The sequence below is a fragment of the Mandrillus leucophaeus genome, unplaced genomic scaffold, assembly GCF_000951045.1.
Source record: "Mandrillus leucophaeus isolate KB7577 unplaced genomic scaffold, Mleu.le_1.0 Scaffold504, whole genome shotgun sequence".
Taxonomy (NCBI): domain Eukaryota; kingdom Metazoa; phylum Chordata; class Mammalia; order Primates; family Cercopithecidae; genus Mandrillus; species Mandrillus leucophaeus.
In genome coordinates this window covers 1,600,368-1,622,014 of record NW_012105410.1, presented here as the reverse complement: position 1 = coordinate 1,622,014, position 21,647 = coordinate 1,600,368, and the positions used below count along the sequence as shown (strand labels likewise).

The 21,647-nt window shown below is 42.0% G+C and overlaps 1 protein-coding gene across 3 annotated transcripts in view; it reads right to left on the bottom strand.

Moving 5' to 3' along the window:
* Positions 1–21,647, bottom strand: part of FAM168A (family with sequence similarity 168, member A) — a 195,254-nt gene that overhangs the window by 17,720 nt on the left and 155,887 nt on the right. For 2 of the 3 annotated variants that reach the window (XM_011996212.1, XM_011996213.1), the window contains exon 3: positions 9,016–9,096. In XM_011996212.1, coding sequence (XP_011851602.1) covers positions 9,016–9,096 — 81 coding nt within the window. Of the gene's footprint in view, positions 1–3,749; positions 3,777–9,015; positions 9,097–21,647 lie in introns of all 3 variants that reach the window. The other variant, XM_011996211.1, reaches the window with a different exon arrangement.

Below are 21,647 nucleotides of genomic sequence, written 5' to 3'. Positions count from 1 at the left end.
GGTAATACCTCTGGTTCCTTCTATCCCAGAAGTACTGGGGCCAGAGAAGGTCAAGGACTGTGCTGTTTTTGTTGAACCAAGACTAGAATTATGGCTATTGTAGGCTGACTCTGTGTTTGCATTAATGGTCTGCGATATATACAGCAGATGCTGAGAAATGAGAAGGAAATCATGGGCAGGAAAGTCACACTAAAAGGATAATTCTGTTAAGAGAAATGGAGACTCAGCAGAACTCCATGTAGAGCCCAGGGCCTTTCCTGGACATCAAGACATGGCTCTGCAGACAATGCAGGAGGAGGATAGTCCGTTTTAAACAATCATTTTGCGTTTCTTTTCTTTGGGGGGTGGGAAACAGGAAAGGGGTAAAGAATCCAATTAGTGTTAACAAATCTTATAAACATGTCTCCAAATTTAGACTCTGCAACACATGTGGCTGGAAAGCAGTGGCCACCCAAAACAACTCTCTAAAAAGTAAAACATGTAGCTCTGAAAAGTCAGATAAAGCAAGCCCATGCCCTTAAGACCCCACAGGAACACCATCAGGGGGCAGGAGGCCTGAATTTAGCTGTAAGAATTTAGAGAATTTGGAGGTTCTATTCCATTCAAATTTTTTCCTCCAAGTGGTATACACTTTACCATAATTTTCATCATAAGCCAAAAGTCTGACATTAGCCTGAAGGACTGTGTGACCATTAAAGTTAGTAAGTCTAACTTAACTTACTCTTTACAAAAGAGTAAATCACTCTTTTATCCAAAGAGTGACTGAGGCCTACACTGCACTCAGCACTGAGGGGAGCGCCGCGGGTAGGAGGGAACACACCTGGGTCACAGTCACCGCACACAAGGTACTTATGGTCTAGCTGGGGATGCAACACAGCCACACGCCAACCAGGGAGTGAACAAGACAGCATGATACATAGTAAAATCATGTTCCAGGTTAACCAGGAAAGAAGCAAGTGCGACCGTGCCTTTGGTTACTATGTCTTTTCCAACTGATGACGTGAACTATACTATATATTTTTCTGAATAAAAATATTTTTCTTTATTTTCTTCTGGTTTCATTATAAAGCAAATGAATTAGTATTTTCTGTACGTCTCTGTATGTTTGAATCCTTATAATTTAAATAACTAGATAAATGTGAAAACACATGAAAAAACAAATACTAGCTGTCAACTTGACCTCCCCATTAGTTAGTCGTACCATGTGATCCAGCCCCTCTGTATATAATTCTAAAGTCACCTGTTCTATTGGTGGGAACAATTCAGAGCTCAGTTGTGGGATGAAGACAATTCCAACTGAAGCTTTTAGAGGCATGGTCACAGAGGAGGCTGCTCAGAACGGCATGCCTGCCTTTGCGTGCCTGAAAAGTACCACTTCCTAGAGATGTTTTGTATTTTGAACTGAGGTAGTTAAATATAGGCATATACATATGTAAAGACATTATTAAGCTGTACACTTAAGATTAGTGTACTTTATATACTTTGCTGTCTATGTGTTATCCCTCAATTAAATGAGAGAGAGAGAGAGAACCCTTGGCAGTGAAGGGCCATGGGCCCAGTCACAGCATGCTGCCCACATCCAGGTGCTGGGTTGTTCACTTTCCTGGATACGGGGCCCTCACGCCCTCTGACAGTTGAACAATCTGTTAAGCACATTTACAAGGAGACGAGGCAGCAAGGGACCATCATCCTGAACAATGCACTGAGTCAGGAAATCTGAGTTGTAGCCTGGGCTCTGCCACTTAATAGCTGTGGGATCTTGGGCAAGTCACTTAACCTTTCTAAGCTTCAGTTTTGTTGTCTCATAAAATGGCAATAATCATCACTCCTTGATTGCTTCATAGTACTGATGTGAGGGTCAAAAATAAAGTGTCACCTAGTCTTCTAATTTCTAGTTCTGGTATCCATCCCCTCTTCCATCTCCAAAGTTATAGGCTACAGCTCTAACTGAAGCTCTCATCATCTCTCATCTCAACTACTGCAACTGCTTCCTCATGTTAAATCTGCTCCCTCCAATTTTCAAGCTGCATTCAGAGCGATATACCTAAGACCTAAACCTAATCATAAAACCCCCTTTCTTGAAAACATTCCATAGTTCTCCACTGACTCTAAGCTAAAGTTTGAACTCCTGTGTAGCACTCAATGCCCCACCATGATCATCTTGTCCCAATGACCTCTCTAGACTCTCTCACTATTGTCAATCTCCTGCCCATACTACAGCCACAGAAACTGCTTATCATTCCCAGAATATGCCAAGGAGCTTCACATCTCCATGTTTTTGTCCACACTGCTACCTCTTCTGGCATGTCTCTCCCCAAACTCCATCTGGTAACATTAATTAATCCATCAATCATGAGCTGAAGACTCACACCTACTATGAAGCCTTTCCTTCTCCCCACCCCTTAAACACAGCTCTCTCATGCATCCCTATAAACTGACTATCCCAATCCCTATGATTCTTGGAAGCACCTGTGCTTAATAGCATGTCTTCTCTCCACTAAACTGTGAGCTCCTTGAGAACAAGCCCCTTGTCTTACTAGTCTTCATATTTTCAAAGGGCCATCTTAGGGCCTGGCACAGAATTTTATAAAGTGAAGAGCTCCATCCGTATTCTTTACGCAGATCTATTTCAGATGCTATAACTGGAAGGGGAAGAATGAGAACTTCTCTAACTTATTTTATGCACCCTTCTGTCCAGGTTCACATATCCTGAGGCAAACAAAAAATGACTATATGAGAAACAGGTCTGCGACTAACAAAATTGAAGTAATAAAATTATAAGAGGACAATGTATTAGCATTTAAAGGGACCTCAGAGATCATGTGAAATTAAACAATTTATCTATGGCCTGGAGACATTAGTAAATTGCCCAAGATCACACAGCCCACAGCAGTGGCAAGGAGAAATTTCACAGCTCATCTCCTGACAGATGCGCGATACACAAATTCAATTTCCAGCATCCAAATAATTCAAGGTTAAAAGTTGAGAAAGGGTGCAGAGATTTTACAAAAACATTTTCCTGAACAGCCCAGGTGAGGGTGGTAAAAGTTGCAAGTCCCTCCCATGGTCCCTTCCTGTCTATGACAAAAAGGACCTAGTCAAGTTATACTGCTGGGACCCTCACAGGTGCCCAGAAGTTCCCGTGGTGCCTTGGGCCTGGAGTCCACACTGTCCAGAGAACCCAGTTCTGGTTCCTCATTTATTAGCACGCTTGCCCCACCCACCCCCCTCCACCTCTCAGCATCTTCTAGGAAAATGAGCCCAGAGCTCAAGTTCTGGGCTAAGGGAACAGATTGTATCTCAAGTCAACCAGGTCTTCAAACATGTCAGACTGCCGATGGAGATGGAAAATCTGATCCTGGGGCAAACTAGTTTTTTGGGTTCTAATAGGCATAATCCAGGTACTCCTTCACAGAGGCTGCCACAAAGCCAACTGAGGAGCTGTGTACAGGTCCTGGAATTTTTGTTCATTTGTTTGAATTCAGCAGCCAGGTTAGGGTGACAAGACACCTTTTAATGCCATGATCCTTTGCTGCTGCCCTAGGGACGGTTCATGTGTGTCTCCAACCCATGATTTTGGCACCATCAGACATGTTCCTGCATGCTTTAGGAACTGCTGCTGAGCCACCTGGGGGGAGCCCAAGCCTAGGGGATGGGATTTGGGGAGGAAAGGAGAGGGGATCTACCATTGTTACAAGATTAACACATTCATAGGCTGTAATACAGATGAGGAAAAATAGCTTTCCTACCATAAGCTGAATGCAGGAACTGAAACTCTGTTGGATAGAAATGTTAGTTGAAATTACCACTAAGAATTTGTGCAAAGTTGTATACATTGCAGTTACATAAACAGACTTTGTTTTGCAATAGCAGTTTCTCCCCAGCTTCACAAAAACAGTAAATAAAGATGTGAAGCACTTTTACCCTAGAGAGGGTGACAGACTTGTCATCTGGGAAAGTCCATTCAATGCAGAGAGCCCCTGGATGCCATAGTGTCTTCCAGGCAGCTGACCCAGAGCTGCCTGGATGTGAACAAGCCCAAGTTCCTGCTTTTTGCTTGTCTCTTATAATACATTTCAGTTATCCCAGGAACTGCAGAGGGATTTCACATATGACAGAGACTTTGTGTTAGAGGAAGTGAAGGTTCAGAGACAATATCACCATCTTTGGCCTCTAAAGAGCTATCTGTAAAACCTCTGAGATACGACCAATGCAGAGGCACTCCATCCCTGAAGCCTGTGGGTCACTGTGGTGCTATAGAAGGAGCACAGGTTGTGGGGTCAGACAAGTTGGGTTTGAATCCCAGCTATACTGCTTTTTTTGGAGATGGTGTCTCACTTTGTTGCCCAGGCTGGAACGCAGTGGTGCAATGATAGCTCAATGCAGCCTCCAGCTTCTGGGCTCAAGTGATCCTTCTGTCTCAGCCTGCTAAGTAACTGGAACTACAGGTGCGTGCCACCAAGCCTGCCTATTTTTTTTAATTTAATTTTTTGTAGAGACAGGGTCTTATCATGTTGCCCAGGCTGGTCTTGACCTTTGGCCTCAAGGGATCCTCCTGCCTTGCCCTCCCAAATCTACTGGTTTTTAGCTGTATAACTTTGGGCAACTTATTTAACCTGTCTGAACAAAGTTGGAGGCAGGAAGCCCTAACTTACAAGACTAAGGTAAAAATGAACGTTTGTAACATGACTTGTGCAGGGCTTGGAACAGGGCAGCTGTTCAGAAAGCACAAATTCCTTTTCCCTACTCTTCTCCAAGTCTGTTGCATGTAAAATGGGAATAGTGTATTTCTACTTTACAGGGATGCTATGAAATCAAATGAGACAATAGGGGAAAATGTTTTTGTCAACAGATTCTCATGAGGAGGTTATTTTATTTTTATCTGTATTAGTTAATCTGTTTATCCATCCCTTCATTTATTTTCAAGCCAGGTTACCATTAATAGGTCCCTAGATTCTAAAAGCCAAGTCTTGATTGGCTTCTACCTCTTATGGGGCCAAAGAGTTCTTAAATAAGATCCCTGAAATCATTAAGAGCTTGGGAAAAAGCTCCAAATACCCACATTGCTTTCAGAACCAATGAAAAGAGTGAAATGTTTCCCTGCATCCTGGACAGATGACATCTTAGGGTACTCAGAGCTGCTAAAAATAGCTTTCTCTCAAGCAACTTCTTGGTCTCCTTAAAGCAGCTGAAAGAAATTTAAACCTAAGAGCCTGGTTCCTTCTGAAGGCACCTCTCTGCATCACAAATGGCTGGCTCTGGCAGGAAGGTAAGAGTAACCTACACCGTCCTCTCTGACCTTGAGCCAGCTTCTCCATGGTAGGAAGTCCCCCACAGTCAGGAAACCTGCACTGTGAATCCAGAGGCCAGCATTCCAAAATATGCTGTGTGTGTGTGTGTGTGTGTGTGTGTGTGTGTGTGTGTGCGCACGCGCGTGTGTGTAAGTAACTCAAAGGGAAAGGGATCTTCCCAAGGTCACATCAAAATCAGAAGCAAAGCTACTGCTACAACCTAGGTCTTTCAACTCTGAGTTTGGGGTCTTTAAATACAGTATTCTAGCATTACCCTCTCTTGTGGATTTTGTGCGTTTTTGAGAAAACAGTCTGGGTGACTCTAGTAGAAATATGTTGACTTTTAAAAACAAAATTGGGGAAAATCAAGTTAGATGAGGGCTTACTTTTTGCTTGTTTTAAAATTAAAGCTGAATACACATGCCAGGATGCACTCAATCTCAATCTCTCTTTTTTTCCCTACAGTTTCAGCCTCCTCCTATCTGCACTCCTTTCCCTCTTTAGCCAGTCTAATGCCTTAATTTCTCTCTGGCCCACTGACACAACTACAGTGTAGCAGTTAAGAGCTCATGTGGCATAATGGCAAGGTGCGGGGCTTGGATCTTTGGGCTAGTTACGTAAATTCTCTAAGCTTTAGTTTTCCCATTTGGAAAATGGGGATAATAAGGGTACCAACCTCAAAAGTTTATTGCAATATGCAACAAGCTAATATAGATAAAGAACTTCAAATAGTTTCTGACATATAGAAAACATTCAACAAACAGTAGCTATTTATTCCATGTCCTTCCACTTATTGGCAAACTGATTCTAAAACAATCCCACAATCTATCATTAGAAGTGCTGAACATTATGAGAAAATAGCCCAGTGCTGGGCATGAGAGCCTGGACAAATTCGCAGCCTCTACCACTCAGACAGGCCCCCAGTGTGACCCTACTCTGTTATCTTTTGGTAGTTTCCAGTCCTACTCCTTCCTGTGAGGCTCTCACATCCTGACCTCCCTGGTTAAGAACCCTCCCTTGATCCCTACTCCCCTCTGTCTAAGCAAATCAAGGTCATTAGATGAGAACTCTCCACTTTCCACTGGGCAATTTATTCTAAGCATATCTACCTGTCACGTTTCCTTTAGTCTTTCCTTTAGTTGCCCTCCTGCGTGTGGCACCCTGTCTCCACCCGCTACTCAACTTCCCAAACCAAAGAAGAGAACTGAGCTCCAGATTTCCCACCCCTACAGCAGCCTCTGTGGAGGCCTGGCTCTGACTGTCACCACCTCTCCTGTGTCTCTGACTTGTCCTCTCCACTTGCACCTTCCTATCAGTACCCCACACTCATATCCGAGAAAACCTTCCTTCAACCCTACATTCACTTCTAGTCAGTGTCCTTTTGTTTTTCCTTTCCTGGTAGCTAAGCTTCTAGTAAGAATAGGCTATATATGCTAAATCTACTTCTTGTCTCCTGATTCACTGCACTCTGGTTTCTAGCCTCACCACCTCACTGACAATGCTTCCAATGAGGTCACTGATGGCCTCCTCACTAGAAAGACAATGAATCTTCTTCATTCTTGATCTTACTTGACCTTCTGCAACAACTCATTTTGTTTTAGTCTAGACAGTTTACAAAGTCAGTTCACAGATCTCATAGCACTTAAATTTAAATCATTTATTTATATATGATATACATGATCCTCGAAGCCATTGTAGTTAAGATAGAACTTACCAAATTTGATTATCAGAGAGAATTTCTGTAGCTTTTATTATTTTTGTCTTCTATCATAGATCTTGGAGAAAATATTATATGTCATATTGACTAAAGGTAAATATAAAACCAATGCTGAGATACCATTATAGAACTTTAGCCCATGTGTCACTGCTCCCTTCAAAAGCTTTCCAAAGGCAGTGATTACAGCTTCCTCAAGTTTGAATCCTCTACAAGGTCTTCCAAAGTGTCTTGGGCATAACAGGGTGGGTCAAAATGTCTGTGAAATGACACATCTATGTAAGCACCTTAGGGGATACCATCACCTATTTACATAAAATAGTTCTTGTTTGTCCCAAAAAGAGGGGCTGTCTGATAACTTCATGGTATGTGTGCATAATTATGATATGATTCCTACTTAGAGATGGGGGAAATGAGGTTCAAATAGGTCAGGTGACTTTAAGGTTGCGAATCTAGGAAATGACAGAGTGAGGACTCAAATCTAGGTCTTCAGATAACCTGTATTCTTTCCTCCTTTAAGTAAGCCCCAAGAAAGAGAATGACAGCAGAATAAACACTAGATTGGCAGAGAAAAGCATAGGACGAGAGTCAGGAGATCTGCCAAAGATTCTAGTCCCTATGCGAATGCTGACTCACTGGGTAACTTGGGACAAAACACTGCTTTTTGTTTCTCCTTTGTCAAGAGAAGAGGTTGAACTGGAGGATCTCTAAGGTCTTTTGAAGCTTTCTAATTCTATAACGATAAGTGCTAAACAAGAAAATGGCATGGGTTGGCGGGCGGGGGGGTGCGTATTATCAGGAGATTCAAGGCCTCTCCAAATCCGGCCCTTGTATATCTATAGTTCAGATTCATCTAGCTGCTCACAGTTTAACCACTCCCCTACTTCTACGTTCCTCACAGTGTCATGTTCTCACATCTCTAAGCCTCTGCCCATGCTCTACTCTGCCTGGAATGCCCATTATTCCTTGTGTGCTTAAAGAACAGCTTCTACTTCTCCTTCAAATCTCTATTGTTCTCCATTCTCTGAAGCCTCCCCTACACTTTCACCCCCAGGCAGACTGTTGTTCCCTCCTCCTTCCCTTATATGTATTCCTTTTTATAATACTTAGCAGATTAGTACTGCAATGAGTTTATATGCCAGATTCCCAAATGGGAGCTACTTCAGGCAGGCAAAGATGGCATCTTTTAATTTTTTTATCCCAGTATGGAAGACATTCAACAAATACTTGTTGAGTAAATGGAACTTACATAAAACCATCCACAATCCTGAGGCAGGCAGTCACATCTGAATCTTAAGAGTGGTGAGGTGACTTGCCCAAGGCCTTAGAACTAGTGAGTTGGGTAATCAGGATTCAAACCCAGGACTTTCTAACCACAGAGCCCATACTCTTTCTCCTGCTCTTGAGTATTAGAGCACCAACTGAGCATGAGGGTTAAGATCAGAACTAAGACTGCTGCAATGCTCCGAGCCCAAAATAGAAAAAACCTTTTCAACATTTTCAAACCCATTTCAACCTCAATCCAAGTGTTGGGCCTTTATTACTTTTGAAAAACAAGTAGCTTATCTCAGCTTGAAAAACAGCTCTTTACCCTCTGGTGGCAAGAGCATGTGTGTGTGCCCCAAGGTGTGTAGGGGTGTGTGTGTGTGTCCCAAGGTGTATGTGTGTCCCAGTGGCAGCCTCAGGGAAAACTCAGCAGAGAATGAATTTGGGCATTGCTTGGGAGAGCAGAAAAGGTTCTATGAGGAGGATGCAGGTCTCAGATATTCCAGCGTGGGAGAGATGAGTCAACCTTAAGTCCCAGACAGAGTGGAGGAGATTCTATTCCCGCCCCCACCCTGAGGCTGATTGTCCCAGTTCCCAGAGGGGACTCCCAGGAAAATCAAGCCTGGACAGGCTGGGACCGGAGCAATTAAGAACAGGAAAAGGCCAGCAAGTGGTTTTCTTTTTCCAAATAGAATCCCCCTTCCTACCCCATTTGCCACTGCTAGGTCCCCATTTTCTCTTTACCTGGAGCATAACTGGGACTATTGGTGGGGTACAGGCTGGGATTGTAGGCAGGGGCAGCTGCTGGATAGGCTGTGGGGTAACCTACAGAGAGATAAGAAAACACTTATTTAGTTAGGCAAAAAACAAACAAACAAAGCAGATTTTTGAGGAAATAGAATCCAAGTCCTAGGCTTGGCCTTCAGTCTCTCCATGGGCTATTTCAGATAGCATATGTGACCAGTTTTCAGCCTCTCAAGAGAAAAGTTACCAATACCAAAATCCCAATATATGCAGACTTTTTGGTCTATTTTTTAAAAGCGATACAAGAAATATGTCTATATGCTCACCATAAAAATAAAAAAAAAAAAAAAAGGAAGTGGCCAGGCACAGTGGCTCACGCCTGTAATCCCAGCACTTTGGGACGCTGAGGCAGGTGGATCACGAGGTCAGGAGTTCGAGACCAGCCTGGCCAAGATGGTGAAACCCCGTCTCTACTAAAAATACAAAAATTAGCCAGGCGTGGTGGTGGGCGCCTACGGTCCCAGCTGCTATGGGGACCGAGGCAGGAAAGTCAGTTGAACTCGGGAGGTGGAGGCTGCAGTGAGCCGAGATCACACCACTGCACTCTAGCCTAGGCGACAGAGCAAGACTCCATCTCCCCCGCACCCCCCCCAAAAAAAAACAACAAACAATGGAAGTAACATAGAAGTTTATAGTTTTTATGTTCAAGTTTACTTTCACATTCCTGCCACAATACTACTCTCCTCCCCAGAGGTAACATCATTAACAGTTTGACATCTATCTTTCCAGATGGCTTTCTACACATTTATATACACATATATTCAGTGGTGTGCTGGTAAATATTTAACAACAGGCTCAAAGGGGTTGGAAATGGGAGCTGCTTTGCAGCATTTGCCAACTGCCATGGCATAAATGCTTCCACCATGACCAATTTGATGCTACCAACATCACTGAATGAGTAGCTTGGAAGAGGCGCCCACAATCAACTCTCAAGAGCTTACACAGACCAGCTCCAGCTCACCACAGTATACTATATTCGGTTTGGGAGATTTTTTGAAATTTTTTTATCATGGTAAAATACGTGTAATATAAAATTTACAATTTTAACCATTTTTAAATATATAATTCAGTGACATTAATGACATTTACAATGTTATGCAACTATCATCACTATTTGTTTCCAAGACATTTTCATCATCCCAAACAGAAACTCTGTAACCATTAACAATATATCCCCCAATACTCAGCCTGGTAACCTCTAATCTACTTTCTGTCTCTCTGAATTTGCCTATTTTATGTAAGTGGAATCATACACTATTTGTCCTTTTGTGTCTGGTTTCTTTCACTTAGCATAATGTGCTTCAAGTTCATTCATGTTGTAGCATGTACCATAACTTTCTTCTTCTTTATGGCTGAATAATATTCCACTATGTGTATATGCCAGATTTTCTTTATGCATTCATCTGTTGAGGGACGCCTAGGTTGTTTCCACCTTTTGGCTATTGTGAATAATGGTACAATAAACAATGACATGTAAGCATCTGTCTGAGTACCTGTTTTCAAATCTTTGGGATACATACCAAGTAGTAGAATTGTTGGGTCATACAGTAATTCTATGTTTAGCTTTTTAAGGAATCACCAAACTGTTTTTCACAATGTCTGTACTATTTTACATTTCCATCAGCAATGCATGAGAGTTCAAATTTCTCTACATCCTCAACAACCCTTGTTCTTTTCTATTATTATTATGATAGCCATTCTATAGTTAAAGTGTGAAGTGGGATCTCCGTGTGGTTTTGATTTGCATTTCCCTAACGACTAATGATGTTGAGCATATTTTCGTGTACTTATTGGCTATCTTTATATCCTCTCTGGAGAAATGTCTATCCAAATCATTTTCCCATTTAAAAATACAATTATTTGGCTGGGCGTGGTGGCTCACGCCTGTAATCCCAGCACTTTGGGAGGCCGAGGCGGGCAGATCATGACGTCAAGAGATTGAGACCAGCCTGACAAACAAGGTGGAAACCCTGTCTCTACTAAAAAAATAACGAAAATTAGCTGGGTGTGGTGGCACACGCCTGTAGTCCCAGCTACTAAAGAGGCTGGGCTGCAGTGAGCCGAGATGGCACCACTGCACTCCAGCCTGGTGACAGAGTGAGACTCCATCTCAAAAAAAAAAGTAAAAAAAAAATAATAATAATAAATTTAAAAAATACAATTATTTGTTTATTTTTTAGAGACAGGGTCTTGTTCTATTACCCAGGATGGAGTATAATGGCAGGATCATAGCTCACTGTAGCTTCAAACTCCTGGGCTCAAGCAATCCTCCTGCTTCAGCCTCCTGCTGGGCCTACAGGTACGTGCCAACATGCCCTGCCTTTTTTTTTTTTTTTTGCTTTGTTTTGTTTTTGTGTTATATTGCTCATGCTGGTCTCAAACTCCTGGCCTCAAGTGATTTCCTGCCTTGGCTTCCTAAAGTGCTGGGATTACAGGGCATTTTCCCATTTGTTCACTGGGTGGTTTGTCTTTTTGCTGTTATACTGCAGAAGTTCTCTATACATGCTGAATATTAAACCATTATCAGATGTATTACTTACAAATATTTTCTCCCATTCTGTGGGTTGTCCTTTTACTTTCTTGATATTGCCTTTGATGCAAAAAAAAATTCAATTTTGATTTAAGTCCAATTTACCTATTTTTTTCTTTTGTTGATTATGCTTTTGGTGTCCTATCTAAGAATCCACTGCCAAATCCAAGGTCATGAAGATTGACCCTTATGTTTTCTTCTAACGGCTTTATAGTTTTGGCTTATATTGAGATCACCGATCCATTTGAGTTAATTTTTATATATGATATGAGGTAGGGGTATACACCGTTATATATTCTTTTTCACTTTAACATTATAAACAATTACTTATGTAATCACATATTCTTCGAAAGGCTTATTTTAATATCTTTATGATATTCCATATGTAGATATATCATTTAACCATTACCTGTTTTAGTTGTTTGAAAATTTCACTTTTTGGCCAGGCGCAGTGGCTCACGCCTGTAATCCCAGCCCTTTGGGAGGCCTAGGCGGGCGGATCACTTGAGGTCAGGAGTTCGAGACCAGCCTGGCCAACATGGTGAAACCCCATCTCTACTAAAAATACAAAAATTAGGCAGGCGTGGTGGCGCATGCCTGTAATTCCAGCTACTTGGGAGGCTGAGACAGGAGAGTTGCTTGAACCTGGGAGGCGGAGGTTGCAGTGAGCCGAGATCGCGCCACTGCACTCCAGCCTGGATGACAGAGCGAGACCCTGTCTCAAAAAAAAAAAGAAAGAAAATTTCACTTTTATAATAGCTAACAAACTAAAATAACCTAAGTAAATCTCTGACTGATTATTTCTTTAGGAATGAATTCTAGAAGTCAAATCTCTAGGTTAAAGGATAGGCCTTTTTTTTTTTTTTGAGATGGAGTTTCACTCTGTCGCCAGGCTGGAGTGCAGTGGCACTGTATCAGCTCACTGCAACCTCTGCCTCTTGGGTTCAAGCGATTCTCCTGCCTCAGCTTCCCGAGTAGTTGGGACTACAGGTGTGTGCCACCATGCCCGGCTAATTTTTGTATTTTTAGTAGAGATGGGGTTTCACCATGTTGGCCAGGATGGTCTTGATCTCTCGATCTCATGATCCACCTGCCTTGGCCTCCTGAAGTGCTAGGATTACAGGTGTGAGCTATCGCGCCCGGCCGGGTAGGCCTATCTTTAAAGTTCATCCATCCAACAATTTGAGTATCTACTTGGTGCCAGACACTGGTTTAGGGGCTTTTGTCAGTGAACAAAACAAAGATCCCTTTCCTTGTGGAGTTTATATTCTAAGAGGGTGGGAGAAGGCACCCTTGGATAAATATTAAACATAAAGTCTTCAGTGCTATGGAAAAGAGAAAATGGGCAAAGTAAAGGGAATCAGAAGTGCCAAAGTGTCGAGGGTAAGGGCACTGCAATATTAAACAGAATAATCAGAGTAAGACACATTGAGAAGGTATTATTTTTGCAAACGCTTGAAGGAAATGATAGTGTTAAGCAGATAGCTGAAGGAAGAATGTTTCAGACAAAACAGTCAGTGCAAAGGCCCTAAAGTGGACAGCATATGGGACAATGTTGGAGGAATAGCAAAAAGGCCAGTGTGGCTGGAATGGAACAAATGACGGGGCAGTAGTAGTAGAGGAAGTCAGAGAGGTAAAGGGCTGGCCAGTTCATGTAGGACTTTACAGGCCACTATGAGGACTTAGACTTCTATTCTGAGTGAAATGAAAAGACCTCATGGTTTTCAGCAGAAGAATAACATGCTTTGACTTATGTTTGAAAAGGGTCACTCTGATTGATGTGTTGAAAACAGACTATAATGGGGTAGAGAAGCATAGCAATCAGCTGAGAGCCTACTGCAAGCTCCTAGCAATAGATGTTGGGACTCAGACAAGAGAAATAGCGGAGACGAAGAGACGTGACACGCTAAGAGCCTTCATATACTTTGCCATACTGTTTTCTAGAAAGACCATCAATTTGTACTTGTTCTAACAGTGTATAAGTGCCTGTCTCACTGCTTCCTGCAGTTGTTAGATGCTCACTGGTATTTTGTCTGACAATGAAAAGCTGGTTTTAAAAGTCAAAGATTAAACCCCTAAATCCCTAAAAGCTTCTTTGGGATTTGTAAATATTGGAGCTTTAATAATGTATCTTTGTTAATATGCCTTTCCCTGAATCCTTTCCAATTCCAAAGAAAATTCACCTCTTTACCCCCCAATCATTTTCTGATTTTAGAACTGAGGTAGCTAACTTGTCAATTAATTAGCAATCTGGAGGCGTGCTACCTCTCAGGAAGAAAGTCAGGGGTCTAATCTGGGAAGCCAAGTGATCCAGTCTCATAGCCAAAATCTGTATTCAGCTTCATGTGAGAAATTGTGCAGCCACAGGTAATCACACTCCTGTTTTGTCATTTCAGATACCTTTCACTTTAGGGGCAATTATAGGATGTTCCTTCAATGTTTCCAAGTGGAATTATTTTTAATTCACTTGAACTTGGCAGATATTATATAATGGCAGCATTACGGGGAGCTTTATTTGGTCCTCCCTCCCTCTCTTTCCTTCCCTTCTTACTTCTTTTCTTACCTTCCTTCCTTATCTTCTTACCTTCCTTACTTCTTTATTTATTTATTAATTACAGGGTCTCAAGCGTTGCCTGAGTCCAGGAGTTTTATAACTGTTAATACATTAAGTCTGATCAGGCATGGTGGCTCACACCTGTAATCTCAGCACTCTGGGAGGCTGAAGTGGGAGGATCGCTTGAGCTCAGGATCTCTACAGTCTTCTGACACATGACTGTCATTGAGACATACCATGTATATTTCACTCATTGCTCATACAAAAGATATTTTCACACTTGCTTTTCATTTGAGCCTCAGGTCAATCCTAATGTGATTTCTCCCATTTTATAGCTAATCAAATAGAGGTTGAGAGGTGAAGTAACTTTCTGGTTAAGACTGTTCAGCAAGTCGGCTGGGCGCGGTGGCTCACGCCTGTAATCCCAGCACTTTGGGAGGCCGAGAAGGGCGGATCACGAGGTCAGGAGATAGAGACCATCCTGGCTAACACAGTGAAACTCCGTCTCTACCAAAAATGCAAAAACTTCGCCGGGCGTGGCGGCGGGCGCCTGCTAGTCCCGGCTACTTGGGAGGCTGAGGCAGGAGAATGGCGTGAACCCAGGAGGCGGAGCTTGCAGTGAGCCGACATGCACGCCCACTGCACTCCAGCCTGGGCGACTAAGCGAGACTCTTGTCTCAACAACAACAAAAAGATTATTCAGGTAGTCAGTGGTCAAATTGGGAAGGGAATCCCAAAAGCAATGCCTTTTCCACACCTACCAAATAATTATCACTTTGTCCTTAGAAATAAACCTGCCCCTTTTGTATTGGTATTTTTTGAAGGTCAAGAGTGAAGAGAATAAATGGACACAAGTTAGCCTTTCTCCTTTGTATCCTAAAGGCTGCAGTAGTGATCAGGTATTCTGGGATTTTGATGTGTACATTTTAATTGCTTTACAGAGGTCAATACAATCTAATCCTCTTTTCTTGTTGGTACTAGGATTAGGACTAAAGAAATATAAAGCTATTTTTTGATTAATATGGAAATTAGAAATTACTTTCAACAGAAATCAGGGGACTATTTCTGAAAATACTTTACCTTTAGGAGCTAAAAATAGCAGAGCATCAAAAGGTTAGAGGAAGACAAACTCCCTGGCTCAAAAAGACAAAGAGGCTTACTTTTTTGTGAGTAGGAGAATACTTAGGCAATGAAGACATTTTCGGTTTGAAGCTCACAATTAAAAACAAAACTGCCCCGCATATGACCCCCTAGGGTGATCAAAACCAAAACAAGACCAAAAAAATCTTTATTCTCTCAAGATAATAAAGAAGAGCACAAGAGGAAGGATGTAATTTTGAATCTGTATTATGCTCTGACCACTGTGCTAGGCACTTCTTTATCTGATACAAAATATATTACTAGTTCCATTTTAGAGACGAGGATATTAAGACTTCTCTTACAGAGCTAATAAGTAGAGAGTGGAGACAGAACCCAGACCTGCTGAGTGAGACAATATCCATTCCTACCAACCTCCCTGCCTCTCCTCAAAATGAGTCTACTCAGAGAAAATCTCTGGATTTGGCTTCCATTTACTTTGCCAAGATTCTTTTACTTCATCTTCAAAACCAAGGAAAATAGGAAATTACTCTAGAGAGTCAATTTGGTCAAAGATGGCTGCGTTTAAAAAAAAAATAAAACAACAACTACTGTTTCCACTCAGTGGAAAGGTCATGGTCATGTTATTGAAAAGTATCACAGGCACTGAATTATAGAGTTGGAAGAGGTATTAGAGGTGATTGAGGCCAATTTGTCACTCAGCACAGGAATACCCTTTATAGTGGCACACATGACTGGCAGCATAGCCTCTGCCAGCATACTCTTCTTTTTTTTTCCCGAGATGGAGTCTTGCTCTGTCGCCAGGCTGGAGTGCAGTGGTGCAATCTCGGCTCACTGCAACCTCCGCCTCCTGGATTAAAGCGATTCTCCTGCCTCTGCCTCCCAAGCAGCTGGGATTACAGGCACATGCCACCACACCTGGCTAGTTTTTGTATTCTTAGTAGAGATGGGGTTTCATCATATTGGCCAAGCTGGTCTCAAACTCTTGACCTCGTGATCCACCCACTTCAGCCTCCCAAAGTGCTGGGATTACAGGTGTGAGCCACCATGCCAGGCCACTCTTTTATTTATTTTTTTTTTTTTGAGATAGTCTCGCTCTGTCGCCCAATCTAGAGTATAGTGGTGTGATCTCGACTCACTGCAACCTCCGCCTCCTCAGTTCAAGCAATTCTTCTGCCTCAGCCTCCCGTAGCATACTCTTCTAATGATGGTACACTCAGAACCTCTTCAGTGAGTCAAAGCACAGACTGGAGAGCTCTGAAATTAGAAAATTCTTCACTCTGAGCTAAAAATCTGACTTATTAGGTATCTTACCCTGAACACTTTTTCAGCCACTGGAGTGCAGAGGCTGAGGCAGGAGAATTGCTTGAATCCAGGAGGCAGAGGTTGCAGTGAGTTGAGATCACACCACTGCACTCTAGTTCCTGGTCCTAGTTTTCCCCTCACAGAACATGTCTGTTTCCTCTCCTCCAGGACAGCCAGCTAGAGATATGAAGACATCCATGATTCCTCCTGAATTTTCTTGTGTCCAAATCCAACAGACCCAGTTCCTTCAATCTTCCCTCATCCTGATTGCTCACCAGTGATCAGACTTCAATTTACAAATCCCCTTCCCTTAAAACAATTCAATTATTCTTCTTGCCTTGTTCATTCTTCTGCTGATAGTTTTTCCCCAATTAAAAAAAGATAATTGAACTGACATAACAAGACTATGGTGATTGTGGTCAGTGAAGGCCTAAAGTGACTGCATCCAGATTTCATCATCATCATCATCATAGCATCTGGCAAATACTCTGTGGCAAGGAGGGTGCTAGGTTCTTTACAGAGGCACTTGCAGTCTAATGGGGAAATAATATAGTTATTTAAATTAATCTACAGGTGTAATATATGTAAGATATATTCAGAGAATGCTGAAAGTGTTATCAGAATGCTGAGGAGGAAATGAAGAACATGTTTAGAATAGTTGGGAAAGGCTTCTGAGAGAAATAAACATTTTAGTTGGCTTTGAACAATGAATGGGAGGAGTTTGTCAAGGTGTGGAGAGGGCAGGGACAAAGAAATATATACTGATTCCATGCATGAAGGTATGAAAGTGCATATCACATTAGCGAAATGGCAAATAGTTCAGTGCAGTCGAATTTACTGCATGTGGGGAAAAGTGGCAGGAAATAAAGATAAAAAGGTAGACTAGGGGACAGGCTGTGAAGGGATTTGAATGCCAGGCTAAGGGATGGAATTAATAATAAAAAAAAAAAAATAGGAAAACATTGGAGGGTTGTAAACTGGGGGTTTCATGTGTGTGTTTTACAAAAACTACTCCGGCGGCAGCATGAAAAGTTCAGAGTGGTTAAGATCAGAGAAGGAGGAACATGATAGTAAGTCACTACAGTAGCCCAAAGGAAAAGTTAAAACACTAGCAATAGGATGAAGAGAGGGGGGACTACAAAGATGTTTAGGAGGCACAGCCTACAAAATTTGATCCTGAGCACAAAAACCCCATTTTAGTCCTGTGGGCTAAAAAGTTACAAAGAAAGATGGGAAACGTTCTAACTGCAGGGTTTGCAAGTACTAGCCCCCCGCCCCACCCCCGCTTCTCTTCTTTGATAGGCAGAAGGAAATAAAATAAATAGACCCTCGAATCTGTTAGTTCCAGAAAAATGCATGAATCTGAATTTCTCTTACTAGCTGGGAGGCTTGGCTGCTGAGAGTGCTATACTGGTGAAAATGTAGGTCAGCCCAAGCAGGCAGCAGTTCTGTAGTGCTGGCTCTGAACCTGCCCACCAGACCTGAATCTAAGATAGCCTGTATATTAGATTCAAGGCCCAGCCACCCAGCCTTCCACTGGCGAGCTGCAGGGAATTGTAAAGGGTGTGAACTATAATAAATGAGGCACTGTTCTCATCTAGGGCAAGGCAGCTCCTCCTGAGGTAACCAGACAGGAGGAAATATCCAGTAATCAATTGTGCTCTGAGTTGTGCTGCATCTTCGGAGAAAGCATACCTATCCAGGTTAAAGGCCAGCAACCTCTGGGTCATTCACCTAGGCTGAGCGCTAGCACAGAAAGGCTGCTAAAACCAGATCAGCCTTAACTTCCTATGTCATTAGTGTACAAACAGTATCAACAACAAAAAAAGGTAAGAAAATAAGTTGCTTAGACGTTAGTAATATAACTGCTCCTAGGTAAATATATAAGGCCAAGTGTGTGCTGCTGCCTCAGGACAAATTTTTTTTTTTTTTTTTAACTAATCTAAAAATATCTCTGCAGTTCCCTATCCGCCGGTAAAGGAGAGATTTTAATGTGAAGCAGATGGCTTATTCTCTCAATCCCCATTCCAGGAGTGTGCTGTTGCTTCTTTTTTCTCCTACATTTACAAGGCACTTCGGAGGTACTCAACACTTTAGAGGTTGTTTGGTGTCTCTAACCTCTGCGCATTTATCTTCTAAAACAGATCAAGGAGCAAGGTGAAATTTTGTGAATGGATAATCTGGTCCATGAATACCTTTGTCTCTCAGGTCAATTCACTCTTTTTTTTTTTGAGTCGGAGTTTTACTCTTGTCCCCCAGGCTGGAGTACAATGGTGTGATCTCCGCTCACTGCAACCTCTGCCTCCCAGGTTCAAGCGATTCTCCTGCCTCCGCCTCCTGAGTAGCTGGAATTACAGGCACCTGCTACTGCGCCCAGCTAATCTTTGTATTTTTAGTAGAGACGGGGTTTCACCATGTTGGCCAGGCTGGTCTTGAATTCCTGGCCTCAAGCGATCTGCCTGCCTCGACCTCCCAAAGTGCTGAGATTACAAGTGTGAGCCACTGCACCTGGTCCACTCTTTTATTCTACTGTTCCATTTAAAGACATTTACTAAAAGGAAAAATCTTGCTCAGATTCAATGTAATGTATTGGAACACTTGTTTTCCATGTAAAATAATAAAACTAGACATCCCCAACCCCACACCTCACACTTCTCCAATTCTAGAAAGACAAAAGATTTAAATATAAAATAAAACAGGCTGGTCGTGGTGGCTCACTCCTGAAATCCCAATGCTTTGGGAGGCTGAGGAAGGAGGATCGCTTGAACACAAGAGTTTGAGACTTGCCTGGGCAATGTAGCGAGACCTTAGCTCTACAAAAAGTGGTGGCATGTGCCCATAGTCCCAGCTACAAGGGAGGCTGAGGTGGGAGGATCACTTGAGCCCAGGAGATAGCGGCTGCAGTGAGCCGTGACTGCACCACTGTACTCCAGCCTAGGTGACAAAGTGATACCTTGTCTCAAAAAAAGAAAAAGTAAAAAAAAAAAAAAAGAAAAAGAAATAGGAGAATCTCAGAGTCCCAGAGAATATCAGTATAACCTTGGGATTACAAAGTGTTTCTTAGATGATACCAAAAGGAAGAACCACAAAAGGGTGAAAAATTTAATTAAAACATAAAATTCTATATGTCAAAAGATGCCATAAACAAAGTTAAAAGGCAAGCACAGAGAAATAAAAGACATTTGTAACATATGTTAACATTGGACTAGAGGCCAGATTAAAAAACTCATATTAATCAAGAAGAAATGAAAATAAGCCAATAGAATCTAATCAGGCAACAAAACACAAAAGAAACCAGACAGCTGACTGGGGAGCAACAGAAAAATGTTCAGCCACAACAGTAATCAGCAAAATGCACATAAAAGGAATATTATATTATTTCATACCTATCAGATGGGCTTTTTCTTTTCTTTTTTTTTTTTTTTTTGAGAGGGAGTCTTGCTCTGTTGCCAGGCTGGAGTGCAGTGGTGCTATCTCAGCTCACTGCAACCTCCACCTTCCGGGTTCAAACAATTCCCCTGCCTCAGCCTCCCAAGTAGCTTACAGGGGTACAGGCACATGCCTATACCACTTGGCTAATTTTTTCTATTTTAGTAGAGAAGGGGTTTCACCACGTTGGCCAAGATGGTCTCGATCTCCTGACCTCGTGATCCACCCACCTCAGCCTCCCAAAGTGCTGGGATTAGAGGTGTGAGCCACCACGCCCGGCCTAGACAGGCAAAAATTTTAAAGTGTGACAATATCAGGTGTTGGATAGGACCCAAAACAATGCTCATATTTTGTTCGGGGTTTCTACATTTGTATTCAAATGGGATACTGGTCTATCCACAGTTTTCTTGTGATGTCTTTGTCTGGTTTTGGTATCAAGGTAATATTGGCCTCACAGAACGAGTTAGAAAGTGTTCCTTTATCTTCTATTTTTTCAAATAGTTTGTGCAGGATTGGTGTTAGTTCTTATTCAAATATTTGGTAGAACTCACCAAAGACGCCATCTGGCTTTTCTTTGCAGAAAGTTTTTTGATTACTAAATCTCTCTCTGTTATAGGTCTGGTCAGATTTTCTATTTCTTTATAAGTCGGTGTTGGCAGTTTGTGTCTTTCTAGGAATTTGTCTGTTTCACCTAGGTGTCTAATTTGTTAGCATACAATTGTTCACGGTCTTACCTCATATTCCTTTTTATTTCTATAAAAGTCAGTAGTAATGTCCTCTGTATCATTCTTGATTTTAGTAATTGGAGACTTCTCTCTTTTGTTCTTCATTAGCCTAGCTAGAGCTAAAAGGGTTTGTTGATTTTGCTGGTCTTTTAAAATAACCAACTTTTGGTTTATTGATTTTCTCTATTGTTTTTCTCCATTTTATTTCATTGATTTCTTTATCATGTCCTCTCCTCTACTTGATTTAGGCTTCGTTTGCTCTTTTTCCCCGCAGTGTGTTAAAGTGAAAGATTCAGTTATTGAGTTGAGGTCTTTTTTTTTTTTGAGATGGAGTCTCGCTCTGTCACCCAGGCTGGAGTGCAGTGGCTCAATCTCGGCTCTCTCAGCCTCCCAAGTAGCTGGGACTACAGGTGCCTGCCACCACACCCGGCTAATTTTGTGTATTTTTTAGTAGAGACGGGGTTTCACTGTGTTAGCCAGGATGGTCTCGATCTCCTGACCTTGTGATCCGCCCACCTCAGCCTCCCAAAGTGTTGGGATTACAGGTGTGAGCCACCGCGCCCGGCCTCTTCTTTTTTAATGTAGGCAATTACAGCTATAAATTTCCCATACGTTTTGGTATGTTATGTTTCATTCATCTCAAAGAATTTTCTCATTTTCCTTGTGATTTCTTTTTTGACCCATTGGTTATTTAGGAATGTGTCATTTAATTTTCACATAATTGTGAATTTCTCAAATTTCTTTCTGTTACTGATTTCTAATTTTTTTCCACTGCAGTCAGAGAACATATTTTGGTATGAGTTCAATCCTTTATATGTACTGGGAGTTGTTTTATGGCCTAGCACACTGTCTATCCTGAAGATTGTTGCACGTATTCCTGAGAATTATATTCTTCTGTTACTGGAGTGCCCTCTAGGTGACTGTTGGGTAT